The following is a 14,340-nucleotide window of genomic DNA, read 5'->3' as shown; positions in this document are numbered from 1 at the left end:
GAGAGTAAATATATGAAAATAGTTACCAAGCCCAGTTTAAATTCTTCATGTGTTAAGACACCTTCATGTAAATGTTTCTCATATTTAACATTGCTTTTAAATATTATTAATAGCCGAAAACATTGCTGGCTTTACACCATGCATGGCTGTAAAATATAAAGCAGTAAGAATACACAGGATACAAAGAGTAAAGAAATGATAATGTGTTAAGTTTCATATGTTATGTTTAAAGCACAATACTGCTACTTGAAAGTGCACTATATTAGAGAAAGGACTGAAGGAGCTGAAGGGGTTTGCAACCCCATAGGAAGAACAACATTATCAACCAGACCCACCCCCCAGAGCTCCCAGAGACTAAATCACCAACCAAAGAGTACACATGGAGGGACCCATGGTTCCAGCTACATATGCGGCCTTGTCTGGCATCAATAGAAGAAGCCCTTGGTCCTGTGAAGGTTTCCCCAGTGTAGAGGAATGCCAAGGTGTTGGGGTGGGAGTGGGTAGGTGGGAGGGGGAACATCCTCATAGAAGCAGGGGGAGGGGGAATAGGAAAGGGGATAACATTTGAAATATAAATACATAAACTATCCAGTAAAAAAAAAAAGATTTTAAAAAGTGTCCTATAAGAGGTTAAAGGTCATATGCTAGTATTCTAAGCAATTACTAATGGTAGCACAGAAGCACACAGCCTAAGGTTTTATAAAGAAGATTAAAAATAGAATACTAAGGATATGTAATAAATGTATAGCAAGGCTGAAGGGAGTAAACAAAAACCAACATTATGTAACAAGAACAGAAAGATGGTAAAATCGGTAAAGTCCAAGTACACATTTATTGATGTGTCTGTGTTGCTTCCTAAAACTGAAAACATCACCTCTTTGACAAAAGTAGGTATCTTTTCTGTCAAGAATTACATAGCTTCCATTTGAAGAGCCTGAGACGGGATGGCTGCAGTCCAAGGTCAATTTCTGTTGCCTAGCAAGACCCTGCCTCAGAAAACAGAAGCACCAAAGCTGATGACTGCCCACGTGAAAGTGCACAATGCCAACTCAATATTCAGTGGTCTGGAGGAAATGTACAGCAGAGGCTGAAGGAAGGCGAGAGCAAGAAATCCATCAACAAATGATGGGACTCTGAAAAGTCTACAGACTAAATGCATTATTCTTGTATCTCTTCCGGAAGCTTGAAATCATTTCAGATGAAAAAGCTGTGCCATCTGCACAAGTGAATGTATCCAGTGCGCTGCTACCTTATATTAAAAATATACAAAGTCAATGTTATCATTTCAGAAAGAAAAAGACTGCATGTTCTTTGATAGGATGTTGATAACGGAAAGCTTGGGCTGAGGGTATAGCCTGGTTGGTAGAGTCCCGAATACCCGAGAACTACAAAAGGAAAAGATGGGGAGGAAGTGACGCAAAGGGACCCAGGTAGAGTAAGAACCCCGCTGTTTTGGGATTGTACCCATGCAAAAGGCCACGTACTGAAAATCACTAGCCTCCTCAGTTTCCATGGCCTGGAGGGAGTTGGAACTGGGCCAAGGGATCCAGGACATGAGTAAACTAGAAAATGCAGGTAATTTTTCAGAAATTAAGTGTTTCATGGCAAAGAAATGGTTAAGGTTTGAGGTGACCAACGTGCCTGCCAATTTTAGCACAAATGAAAACATTACATGATAATCTATAAGTAGCTTTAAGTTTTGTGTGTCAATTAATTTTAATTAAAAACATAAAAATCATTGGCAGTGATATGCTTCTTGAATGGGGTGGTGATTGAATTGTTTCTATAGTATTTCACCTCAAAACTTGTGAATGTATTTATGCATAATCTTCTCCGTGAGTAAGCCTTAAAAGATGACAACTGGAGATATTGGAAACCATCTTTTATAAAGAACAACGAAAATTATACAAAAATATAACAGTAAAATCCATTACTTTATATACTAACTAAAAATTGATTTAAAAAATTAAATACATTTGAAGGCTAGAGTGATACCACAGTGGTTCAGGGCATTTACTACTCTTCCAAAGGACTTGAGTTCAGTTCCCAAGACCCACAGAAGGAACCTCAAACGCACTCCAATGCTGTACCTTCAGCTCTGGAGGCTCTGACACCAGCTTCTGATGCTGTGGGCACCTGCATTCAGGTGCACATTCCCCCACAGAGACACACATGTACACATCATGTACATATGTAATTAAAACGGAAGTAAAAAAGTCTTTTATAAAATCTATCTGAGGCCTTGTGTGGCAGCACATGCCTATAATCCCAACACTTGGGAGGTAGAGGCAGAAGGATTTCCAGTTCCAGACCAGCCAGCCCATGCTGCACTATGAGACCATGATTCAAACTGAACAGAACATTTAAAACAGGATCTGTCTTTTACATGTAAGGAACAGCTACATGAGACAATATGATGGTTCCCAGCCCTCACCTGAGCAGCTCAGTCAAAGGACAGTCTATTATCCCCCCATTCCTAAATGCAACTAATTTTAAGTATCTATAAGAACACCTCCAGATTTGCTAACAAGCCTAGCTACAGAATTGCATACTTCCTTGAAATCCTTAATTTAAATTCTATTGCTCAGACATAATAACCCTGTCATGAATAAATCATGTTCAAGATTATACTGCAGAAAAGAAAAATCTCCAGGATATGCAGATATGGTCCATTAAATAATTAAGCATCACTACCCTATTTTGGGAACCTGCATGAATCTTTTCTGCATAATGTACTGTATCACTTCCCACCAGCTCAGAAAGAAAGCAACAAAACATAGGTGGCTAGGGCTGGAGAGATGGCTTAGCCCTTAAGGGCATGTACTAATCATGCAAAGGACACAAGTTTGGTTCCCAGCACCCACATCAGGCAGCTTACAACGGCCTGTAACTCAAGCTCCAGGGGGATCCAAAGTTCTAGGTCTCCCCAGGCATTTGCATTCATGTGAAATTCACACACACACACATATTCGCATACATACATGCATGTATGTATGTATAGATAGATATATAGCTATATCATATATCAGAGTTCTTTATTTGCTTAGAGCATTTAGAGCAGAAATAAAGAAATAATGCAAAAAACCCCTTAGCCACTGAACATCGTAATTTTATGACTAGCTTTCTAAGTGACTAAAAAGTCTTCTCCTGCCTCAATGAACACATTTTGGAAAAGGATGCCACACGACTCTAAATTCAGAAGAATCATATCACATACAGTTGTTACGCTAAACATATTCTACAAAACATTATTAATTATAAATTTTATCAACTCACACAATTTCCTAATGTACAAAAACTAAAACACAAAGGAGATTTTAAGTAGTTTTCCATTTATGACTAGTTAATTAAACACAATTTACTGAGAGGGCTGTGTTCTGGGTACTGTTCTTGTGTCTGAGAGACATAGAACAGAACAAACAAGACCCTCGTGGAACTTGTTTGTGTTGATCATTGTGATGGTTTGCATATGTTTGGCCCAGGGAGTGGCACTATTAGAAGTTGTGCCCTTGTTGGAGTAGGTGTGTCACTGTGGACATGAGCTTTAATACCCTAATCCTAGCTCCCTGGAAGAGAGACTTCTCCTAGCAGCCTTCAGATGAAGATGTAGAACTCTCAGCTCCTCCTGCACCATGCATGCTTGGATGCTGCCATGCTTCTGCCTTGGTGATAATGGACTGAACCTCTGAACCTGTAAGCCAGCCCCGATTAAATGTTGTCCTTATAAGACTTGTCTTGGTCATGGTGCCTGTTCATAGCAGTAAAACCCTAAGACAATCATGTATACAAATAAGTGGGTATTTGTCCTGTAAGAGAGTATACTGAAGACTTAAAGTTACTTAAGATTACCAGGGAACCTCAACAAGTCACAAATATCCTTACCCATCACTATGAGGTCCTGAGGGTTACTTCTGCCATCTCAATTAACCCCCAGATGTTTTGCAGCCAACAGTATACATAGCCTCTGGCCAGAAGAAGATACAACATGTTGCAGATGTTTTCAGGGAATGGTACAAAACTAGATACCACCCTGCACAGGAGCTTGAGAAGACTGTCCCTCGGGATCCTGAGAGTATATCTCCACTATATAATGAGCTAGCCCACCCACGACAGAGACTTTACTGGAACTGACAATTATTTACAGAAGACAACCTCAGCTACATCTTGGATGCCTAATGTTCCCCCAAAGGCCCATGTATTAGAGGTTTGGTCTCCAGAGTAGCTATGTTGGGAGGTTGTGGAATTGTCAGGTGGTAAGGCCTACCTATGTAAGTCCTTAGATAATTGGAGCATCCTCTCAGAAGGGACTATGGGTCTCTGTCGTCTTCCTCGTTTGCTTTTTGGCCATGAAGGAGAGAGTTTTATTTCACTACGTGTTCCCCACCACAGTTATCTAGAATTCCCTGTTTGAGTCCAAAATGAGATGGGCCTACCAAAACACAGGATAGAGCCTCTCAGACCACGAGCCAAATAAGCCCTCTCTTTTCCTGAGTTAGTTATCTCAGGCACTCTGCTACATTGGCAGAGAACATACTAACACAAATCAGGAATGTTGTGTGTTACAAGGGTAATACCTTACAAGATAATAAAGATTATTCTACCTATAACAATACCACTGTTGTAGACAATGACACTTTTATTACCAGGAATGTCTCCAAGTACCACTGCCAAGGAAGCATGGCCACAGTTCTATTGCCCCCCCCCCCCATGACTCTTCATTTATTCCAGAGGGATTAGCTAAATTGACAAGAAAATAAGTCAACGAGGGAAGGGAGAAAGAGGAGGAGAGGAAAAAGAAGGAGGCAGAGAAATAGAAAGAAAAATACTACCTGCTGAATTTGTCTATTCAGTGTGTATGTGGGGTGTGGGGGGGTGTGTCTGTGTCTCTGTGTGTATATGTATATGTGTGTCTGTGTGTGTGTGCGCACACACACATGCCAAGGCATACATTTTGGAGGGCAGAACAGCTAGCAGGAGTCAGTTCTCAACAACTATGTGGGTCACAGGGACAGCACACAGCTTGACTGCAAGCACCTTTACCTGCTGAGCCATATTACTGGCCCCATGCTGCTTCTTGAAACAAACATCGGTAGACTTCTAGCAGCCACAATTTGGGTTCCCAAATTATCACTCATATTGGAGTCCCCCTCCCCCCACCCCGTAACACCTTCAACCTGTCACAAGGAGACAGACAGTCATGCCGGGGCCTTGAAACAGGTCTGAAACAAGAACCTCACTTCTCTCCCAATCCTGGTCCTTCCGTCTACCCGCATGAGAGAGAAGTAGCTATGGAATCTCAATCCATAGTTTGTCACGTTCAGATTTTTAGCCATGACAAAATAGGCCGCAGGTATCCACGTGTGCATGATTCGGAGGGGGAAGGCAGTGGCGATGGTTCCTGATCTTTTCAAACCCCGTTCTGTAGCTGTGAGGAAGAGACCCCTTCAGAAGCCTGAGGACAGTGAGATGCCTCGGCTGTCGCGTCCCTTCCTCCCCTCTTAGATGCCAGCTATAAAATGGTGTCATTTGTCATCAGCGCTCCATGTGCTCAGTAAAGCCTGCCAGAAAGATAAGCGGCCCTGACCTGCCCCTACATCTGGTTACTTCTGGTAGCTTCTTTGCTGGTTTACAGTTCTGAGATGAACGCTCCTGGCGTGGAGATAAAATCAGGGCGTGGATAGGGACATTCCCTCGGGCAGCCCTTCGAGCCTCCCACTCTGCAGGGGTGACATGGAGGACACTGCTTCCACAGGCTCAGGGGACTTTTATAACAGTCACTGTTCTCATGAGAGACTCCACAGCACCTCATTTCTCACTACTAATAATGCTGTCTTAACACCCTTCCTCATTAACCTACATGCTCCCTAAAGGCTCTCAAAGGGTAGGCAGGGTCCTTGGGAGGTTTACTCTTACAACACATACCACACAATCACGACCGGCTCCTCCTCGGTCACCATCCTAATAGTTTCCCACTTGACGTTAGCATTTAAAGGTAGATGTTACAAATCCCACTTTATAGATTTCAGAAGTGAGGTAAACTAGTTGGCTTCCATCCTCAACCCGATGTAGCATAGAATCTGTTGCTGTGAGAAAACACGCTAACCCAGTGGTCCTCAGCTTTCCTAGCGCTAAACCTAACCTTTAATACAGTTCCTGATGTTGTGGTGATCTCTCTCCCAATCATAAAGCTGTTTTCATTGCTACTTCATACCTGTAATTTTGCTACTGTTATGAACCATAATATAGATAAATACCCATGTTTTCCCAGGGTCCTTTGGGGGTCATGACCCAAAGGTTGAGAACCACTGCAAAAGCACCTTTGGGAGGAAAGAGTTTATTTCAGCTTACACCTCCAGGTTGCAGTCCATCATTGAGGGAAGTCAACACAGGACCCAGTGCAGGAACCATGGAGGAATGCTGCTCACTAGTTTGCTTAGCCACCTCTGTTACATAGCCCAGACCTACTTGCCTAGGGATCATGCCACCCACAGTGGGCTGAGCCCTCCCACACTGATTGTTAATTAAGACAATATTTCCCAGACATGGCCACAGGTAAATGTGATCTGGGCAACCCTTCAATTGAGGTTTCATTTTCCAGGAGACTCTCAGTGATATCAATTTGATGATGGTAATAATAATAATGATGATGATGATAAATCTCACCAACACAAAGTTTATAAAAGATAATTGATGGCCATGCTGCTGGAAAGCTATGCATTTCCAAAAGTTCTGTTTCTAACCAGATTCTATACTTTGCAGAGAACAGGTCGGGTGAACCTCAGGAGAACTGGATGCGTGCTCAGCAGCCTTCCTGCGGCTCGTGTTGTGATCTCTACCTTCGTCTTTCTTGTGGGAACAATCATTTTTACTCTCTAATCTCCAGGGGCTGACGTCACCTGTTGCTGGGTTCGGCTGAGTTCACTTCTCTCCACTCAGCCTTCTCATTCATCTGTGCCAAGTTGAAGAGGAGGAGGGCAAAGGGCAGATTTATATAATGGCTTCTTTGGGAGGTAGTGAAATATTGGGTCCAGTTAGGGCCCAATTCTGTCTCTTTCTGCTCCCTGGCTGCCATGAGGTAAGCAGCCTTCCTCGAGCACATGTCCCTGCTGGCATATTACCCTTCTCCTTGGGCACGAAAGCAACAGTGCAGACAAACAGAGGCTAAGGCATCCCAAACCATAAGCCAAGATACATCTTTCCTCCTTCTGATTAGTTTTCTAGGGCATTTGATCTTAGCGACAAGGCTAACCGATCTGATCACATAAAAAGCTACCAAGGCCTAAAACCAAACAACTGAACTAGGGAACCCCGGGGTGTATGTCCAACCAGTAACTAAAGAATGGCAGGAAGAAAGGACGGAAGCAGACCGTATTCGCATCTCCTGTGGGTGTGGCAAACTGGTTTCGAGTCTCTGGCAAATTAACTTAGAGTAATTTGACGTCACTCTGTCCCATTCAGTGCTTAGAAACTTGTAACAATGTCGGCGCTCAGGACAAAGCCATGGAATACAGTGGTTATGTCTTACCAAACCATAGCAGTCCAAGGTTTGAGTGAACCTATAATGCCTCTCAACTGAATCACAACACTAGGATGGGCCTCCTGCTTTCTTGAAACTTCAAACTGCTGTGGTGGAGAGTGAGCATGCGCGCACGTCCACGCCCTGACTCCTGCAGGGCAGACATATTAACCATGCTGCAAACAGGACCTAATACAACCCCAGATGCCCACTGTTATTTCTACCATCATCAGCTAGCACAGCCCTGGTGCAGCAACGGATCTTAACTCACTGTGAGTGAGGGCTTTGGGGAACTCTTGGGAAAGGACACACACAGAGAGAGCCGGAGAAATAAACATAATTTTATGATGACTTGGTTAGAAGCTGTATTTGAACAGGACGACAAAAGAGCATTAAAATGGGGGTGGGGGTGGCCACGCTGCACAGTAGAGATTTGGATACACATCAAGAGTGACTTATCCACCACCCTAAATGCAACACAGTTGCAGCTGAAGCTCTGTAGCTGGATCATGATTTATGACTACCTGATTTTCTCTTCTCTCAGAGCCCCTAAAAAGAGTTAAACTGCCACTACGAATTCACTCAAAGCAGTGACTACTCTCCAGCAGAAGCCGCCTGTCACTAAAGCCACCGCAAAGGAGATGGCACTTCTGTTAAACATGTGGCACCTTTCCTCCCACCTGGGTGTTCGTTCTGAAGTCAAGTGAAAGCCTGTCAAGTCCCCTGCTACCCCTCCTCCAGGTCCCACCAGTCCAGTCAGCTGGCTGCCTGGCTGGGGACCCAGAAATAACCCCACAGATTGTGCCTCTCTGACAATCTTCACGCAGCTCACATCCCTTCCCTCCAGCCCATGGGTCGACTGGCAGATGCCGATTTAGTTTCCAACACCCCCAAAAGGGAACCTAGGAGACACCAGAGCCATCCGGGGTCAGAAATGGAGGATGGATGGGGCTGTAGGAGATCAACGAGAAAAATCAGGGGGGGGGGTCAAAACTAAACAAACATAGTTTTTGAAAAACCCTAGCCAGAAGAAGCCAAAGGACTGGAAGTATGTATCATGCCTTTAATAGATGGAACATGGGCAGCTCAAAGACTTCTTTCTACCCATAAGCATACTCCTTTTTAAAAGTTTGAATAGAGACTTTAACTTTTGTTGAGCACTGAACGACGACGGAGGGGTGAAAAGCTGCAGATGTTGAACTCAACTGGAGCAATTGACAGGATCCAGAACATGGCTAAACTCTTTACCTAGGGGCTTCTAATAAGTAAGACCTGTCTTCAGCGGGCAGAAAGATAGCTGCTATGACCAATTTGATTGTCACGTGTACTTGTGGTCCCCCACCCCCTCAGGCCCCAGGACAGAGTCCCAAAGTGTTGTTTCTGGAATCAGAGGGAGCCACGTGGCGTCCGGCTTTCCTTTCCAGGCCTTACGACTTTCACCTGTTCCCAAATGATCTACTGGGGATATTTCCTGGGGAAACTTCTTTGAAAGAAGGTACACCCTACCCTTGGTAAGACTGTTAATCAGGAGTCCAAGGAAATGAAAAAAGGAAAATACCTAGGCAGGGCACTGTAGGTAATCAACACTTTGGATCTAAAATAACTAAGATTCAGCCAACTAGGCTCGAACTTCCTGGGCGGGGGTGGGGGTCACGGAGCCGAGGACAAGGACTAAGTCAAGTCTGTCTCTATCTTAGAAATCCCCACCCCACCCCAGAAGGCTGCACCTGGGCTGATGTGCTAGTTCCAAACTCAGAGAGTCCACCTGCCTGGTTCTTGCCAATGCTCCTGGCACACCTTACACGTGTCCCTGCTCTCTTCCTTACTCCCAGGATCCAGGCCCAGCAAGGTGTTATTTCAGGGGGCTGAAAAATCCCATAGAGGGAGAGCAGGGAACGCGGGCTGACCTTATATAACAACATACACCAGAAAACGAAAGTCACCAAAGTAGGGGCAGGGGAAGGCGAGGGGAAGCAAGGCATCGGGAAACCGCCACTTACTCGAAGGCGAAGAAGAGTCCACTTGTGACCAGGATGAGGATGAGCGTCAGGTAGAAGACGCCGGTCTGCCGGGCCATCATGATCCTCCCATTGCAAAAGAACTTGTTTCTTCCTGGGAACACCTCCCATTTCCTCCGGGCCGCGATTTTCTTCTTCTTGTGGGGCGACTCCATGGGGGAGGAGCTGTGGGTGCTGATCTGACTGTACTCGCAGTCTTTCATGGGCCCACCGCCGCCGGGAGGCATCCACGAGGGCAGCCGGCTGGGGGCGCACACCCCCAGAAGCCCCCCGGCTGCGCGGGTCCCGCCGAGCCACGGCCGCCGCCGGCCACCCGGCCGCCCCCCGAGCCGCGGCGCTGCGACCCCTAAACGGGCTCCCGGCTCGGCGACAACTTTGCCGAGGACACCCAGGTTAACCCCTTGGAGAGCCCAGCTGTCATAGCAGAATCCGCTTTCTGGGGGGACGGTGTTGGTCCGCAGTCCGCGGCAACGGTTCTCCGTGGCTTCCAGCCCGTGGATGGGGGCTACAGGACCCCGCGGGGCGCGGGGGACCGCTCAGCAGACACCCAGATGGCGGTGCGCCTAGCTCCGCCACCCACAAGCTCCCGGCTGCGCTTAAGCTCCGGCCCGCGGATTCCCGATCGCCGCGCCCTTAGGGGACACGAGGCAGCGGACTCCACGCCGGCTCCCTCCGGAGCCACTTCTGCGCCTCGGCCAGGTGGTTTCTACTCTTTCCCGGTGACGGATCCTCCCAAGAGAGAGCGCTGCAAACTGGGAGGCAGCTCGCGGCACCGGCAACCCCTCCCAGGGGTGGGGACAGCCACGCGCGTTCTTCTGTCAGGAGCTGCTCCGTAGGAGCCGGGGCGCTGCCCGCGCTGCGACCCCGCGTCCACGAGCCGAGCAGCCGCGCTGAGTCCGCGGCCCCTACGCGAGGCTAAGGCCGAGGGTGGAGGCGGAGGCTCCCGGGGCTCCCTCGGTTCCTTCTGTCCGGAGGAGCCAGCCCGAGAGCGATGAGGGCCGCCGGAGGGCCGCGGGGACACTGCCACAGACACTTGTTTGCAAGGCTCAGCCCCGGCGCGCGCGGCGCTCCGAGCAGGTCCGCCTCCTCGCGGCAGGGTGGGCGGTGACGCCCGCGCCTCACGGCCGGGCTCCTCCTCCTGCTCCTCCTCCTTGCCAGCGAAGCCAGAGCACCGGCTCCCATGGGTCCTTGCCCTGGTCCCCTCAGGCCAGAGAGCAAGGCTCGGGGACTGTGCTGGCCTGGCGCGTCCCGGGAAAGGTGCTTGGCTCCTCGGTGACATCCTTCGCCCCAGGAGCGATCAGGCCACCATGCGCTCCCCTCGGACTTCGGTCCTCTACTGGGTTCTCCACTGGATTATTCCTGGCCCCAGCTGCTGCCTCTGGACACGCGCATCCTCGTGACCAGTCGGAAAACTGTTCTTGCTACTGCGGGGGACCTGAGTACCCTCGGCGCGAAGAAGTGACCTTTCCTGGCCTGCCCTCCGCTCGTCCTCTTCCTCCCCAGCGCCACGCGTGGCTGAGACGCCGGGAAACTGTACCGATGGCCAGAGGATGGGGGTGGAGTGCCTGATGACAGAGTGATGGGCAGCCGCCCGAAACAGGCCAGATTTCGGGACCTTGAAGGACAGGGGAGAGCAGAGCAGTCTGTGTCCGCTCCAAAAGCTACGGATCTGGTCCCTCTTTTGGATTAACCACTCCCCCCAACCCCCAACTCCAGCGGCAGGCTTTGTTTGCATAGGTCGCTGTCTTCACTATCTTCATTCTTTACTTTTCCCCCACTGATGCTCACACTGCACTCATTTTACTTCTGTTTCCTTGACTCTGTGGAGCCCACACACAGTAAAGGTACCACACGTCTAGTGGATGCTTGGAGTGCGCCTCTCTCTACAACCAGTTTGACAGTTGGGTATACCTGCGGGCGCAAGCCCCGCTCCAGAGAGCCCCAGCCGCCTTACGTGCTGCTGCGCCTCTGGGCTTCACGGCCCGGTGGGAGCGCTAACTGAGATGTACCCTAGGGTAGCCAAACGCAAAAAAGGGCACCGGACACCGGTGCTCGATTTTCCGAGCCCTACTTTCTTTTCGGAGCCCGCTGGGATATGTAGTTCCTTCTTTCGCTGTCCAATTCTGAGAGGAAACGTGACTTGAGGATCTAAAACTACAAGTCCCTGCATCCCCTGCGACGAAGGCGGGGAGGCAAGGTACTGGGCTTTGTGGTGCTCAGCTTTTGGAGAGCAACAAAGACAGCTTTGGAAAAGGTGCTTTCTCTGCGCGTGGCGGACATTTGCACACTGTCCGCGTTTTGTGTGTAATCCTCACCACAACCCTGCGTTGCACAATTGTATCAAGCTCAAAGAAACTGCTTGCCCAACACTACAAAGCTGCCCAGTGATAGAGATGGCACTGAACCCAGAGCTCTGTCTTTCCGTTACAAAGCACGCCTCAGTGCTCTGTGTCAAAGGGAGATAAGCTTGGGTAGCCAAAAGAGAAAAAGAATGTAACCAGCTGGGAAGTGGTGGGAATGGAAATGGTAATTAGATGGGACATGGAATTACAAGAAGTTAAAAGCTAGTGCGACTCTTAGAGGCTGGATTGGGGCTTTTTCTTTGTTTGGTGAGTGGGTTTTTTTTTTTTTTAAACAAGTTCGCACTACTGTAGCCTAGGCTACTGTAGTGGTCTTCAGTTCCTGATTCTCTGCCTTGGCTTGCTGGCATTACAGATGTGTTCCACCAAGTCCAACTAAGGGTCTTAAATGGACATTGGAATTGACCTTGAATTATTTGAGATACTGCATGACAGACAAGCACATTACAGGGACAACTGAGTGTTTGGTGACTGTCCTTTTTTTTTTTTTTTTTTTTAAGAAAACAAAACCAACCAATTCTGGCATTTGAAATAAAGCCTTCATGCCTTCCCATCCTTTAGCTGATGTGATCAAGATGTTATTTTGTCAAAAAGCACATGTTAACTCTTGTCTTGGTGGCTTTAGAAAGCACCCTCTCTTAGCATTGGGAGTAAAGTACTTTCTCGTTCTCATCCAAACTGGATTTTTTCTGTCATCTGGCACAGTTGAGAAGTCCTTATCCTCTAGAGAGGCATACGAAAAGTATTTGCAAGGGAAATAAATGATCGAACGTCTCGATTGTGCTTTTAGATTCTGCAGCCCATCTTCCTCTGGCACATGCAGAGGGGGAACAACTCTGGGAACTCTTGGAAAGTGTTGACATTATGTGATACAACTGTGTTTAACTATCCACCTTTGCAGATTATCACAAATCTGGGGGCTTAGACACTTAGTGTACGTCACTGCCTTTATGGCTCAGGCATCCAAGTCTTTTGAGTCCTCTGCCCGTACCATCATGACCTGGAGAATAATTCTCTTCCATGCTCATCCGGGTAACTAGTGAATTCATCTTAATGCATTTGTAAGACAGCAACCAGTTGGCCACTGGAAACTCTCCACAGCTCCCAGAGGGCACCTGCAGCTCCTAGAGGTCACTGGTAGTTCATTAGCACCTTGGCATTTCCCAGAATTCATTAAGCCAACAAGAAAAGCCTGCCAGCAAGCAGGCTCCATATATTAGAGTCAAATGTACGTGATCTATTTAGCCAGAAAGTAAATCATAGGGTGCAAGGTGAAGGGACCATTCTGGGGTGTGGATACTAGGTCATGTCTGCCCAACAAAGTATATAAGGGGGTCCTCTCTTGTTCATCATGTCTGCTTATCTTTATATTTGACAATCCCATATAAAAAGAAATAAAGCATTTGTTTCAAAACTATATCTAGTGGGGTGGGGTGGAGAGATGCCTCAGCCATTAAGAGCCTGTTCTGCTCTTCTGTTAACTGTACAGTTTTATCATCCACCTCAAGCAAAGCCACCAGGCTGTCACCATCTGTGGCACTTCCTGCCAACAGCTACCGTTCTTGCATTGTGAGTGATAGCTTTGATACCAGTGGTCTTTCTCTGGTCCTGGCTGGCTCGGTGGACCCACTGGCAAGGGTGATGTTTTATAAACAAAACTGGAGGTTGGTTTATTCTGAACGACTCAGACCATTCTAGAAAGCCTCCTGGTTAGTTCTCAGAACAGCTCTCAGGCACTGTACAAGGTAACACATCCAGGTTGCTGAATAGTTTGTGATTTCCTGGGCACACCTCTCAGGGCTGGCATGGGGTGTACCCTCAGGGTGGTCAGGTGCAGAAGATCAAAGGGACAAAGTCCTAAGAGAACTCTCAAGAACTTTGGAATAAACTCAGGACATTTTATTATAAGTAGAACACTGCAGAGAACCAGACACAGTAATCCTTTCCAACCCAGAGACTGCCTGTGCTTATGCGATGCTCAACATGCCTGGAAACATTTAGCCCCCAAATGCAAACTGTTTGAAGTAATAATACACCCAGCGCACCACAACACCAACACAAGGTAAGGCAGGATGTTTTTGATGTGAAAAATCTCTTATAATTTTTTTTCAAGCAGTTTTCACACAAAGATATTGCTTCCATGTTTATAAACTAGCACATATTGAAAACCGGCACCACGCGTAGATGTAAGGAATATAGATTATTCAGAATCCCATCACCATGAAGAATCATGATCACTTGCTCTTTAACAAAAATTGGAATCATCCCCTGGCTGCTGTTTTTATCTCGTATCTTGTATCTTGTATCTTTTGGTATGTGTTTGTGGGTAAACATGCATATGGAAGCCAGAGAGCAAAAGAGGGGAAAACGAGGGGGGAGGGGAGAGGGCAGGGTGTATTATACTTCCAGTTGTTGCCTAGATCACATCCTCTCCAGTTCCCTTTCC

At 47.3% G+C, this 14,340-nt stretch overlaps 1 protein-coding gene across 2 annotated transcripts in view; it reads right to left on the bottom strand.

Moving 5' to 3' along the window:
• ZDHHC14 (zDHHC palmitoyltransferase 14) overlaps window positions 1-10,523 on the bottom strand; it is a 232,857-nt gene extending 222,334 nt beyond the window's left edge. For both annotated transcript variants that reach the window (XM_080941504.1, XM_080941505.1), the window contains exon 1: window positions 9,517-10,523. In XM_080941504.1, the coding sequence (XP_080797630.1) occupies window positions 9,517-9,761 (245 nt within the window). In that variant the 5' untranslated portion in view covers window positions 9,762-10,523. The remainder of the gene's footprint in view (window positions 1-9,516) is intronic.
• Window positions 10,524-14,340: the final 3,817 nt, after the last annotated feature.

Source organism: Micromys minutus, assembly GCF_963924665.1.
Source record: "Micromys minutus genome assembly, chromosome: 30".
NCBI classification, from domain to species: domain Eukaryota; kingdom Metazoa; phylum Chordata; class Mammalia; order Rodentia; family Muridae; genus Micromys; species Micromys minutus.
The sequence above is the reverse complement of the archived record's forward strand: the minus strand, read 5'-3'. Positions and strand labels throughout refer to the sequence as shown.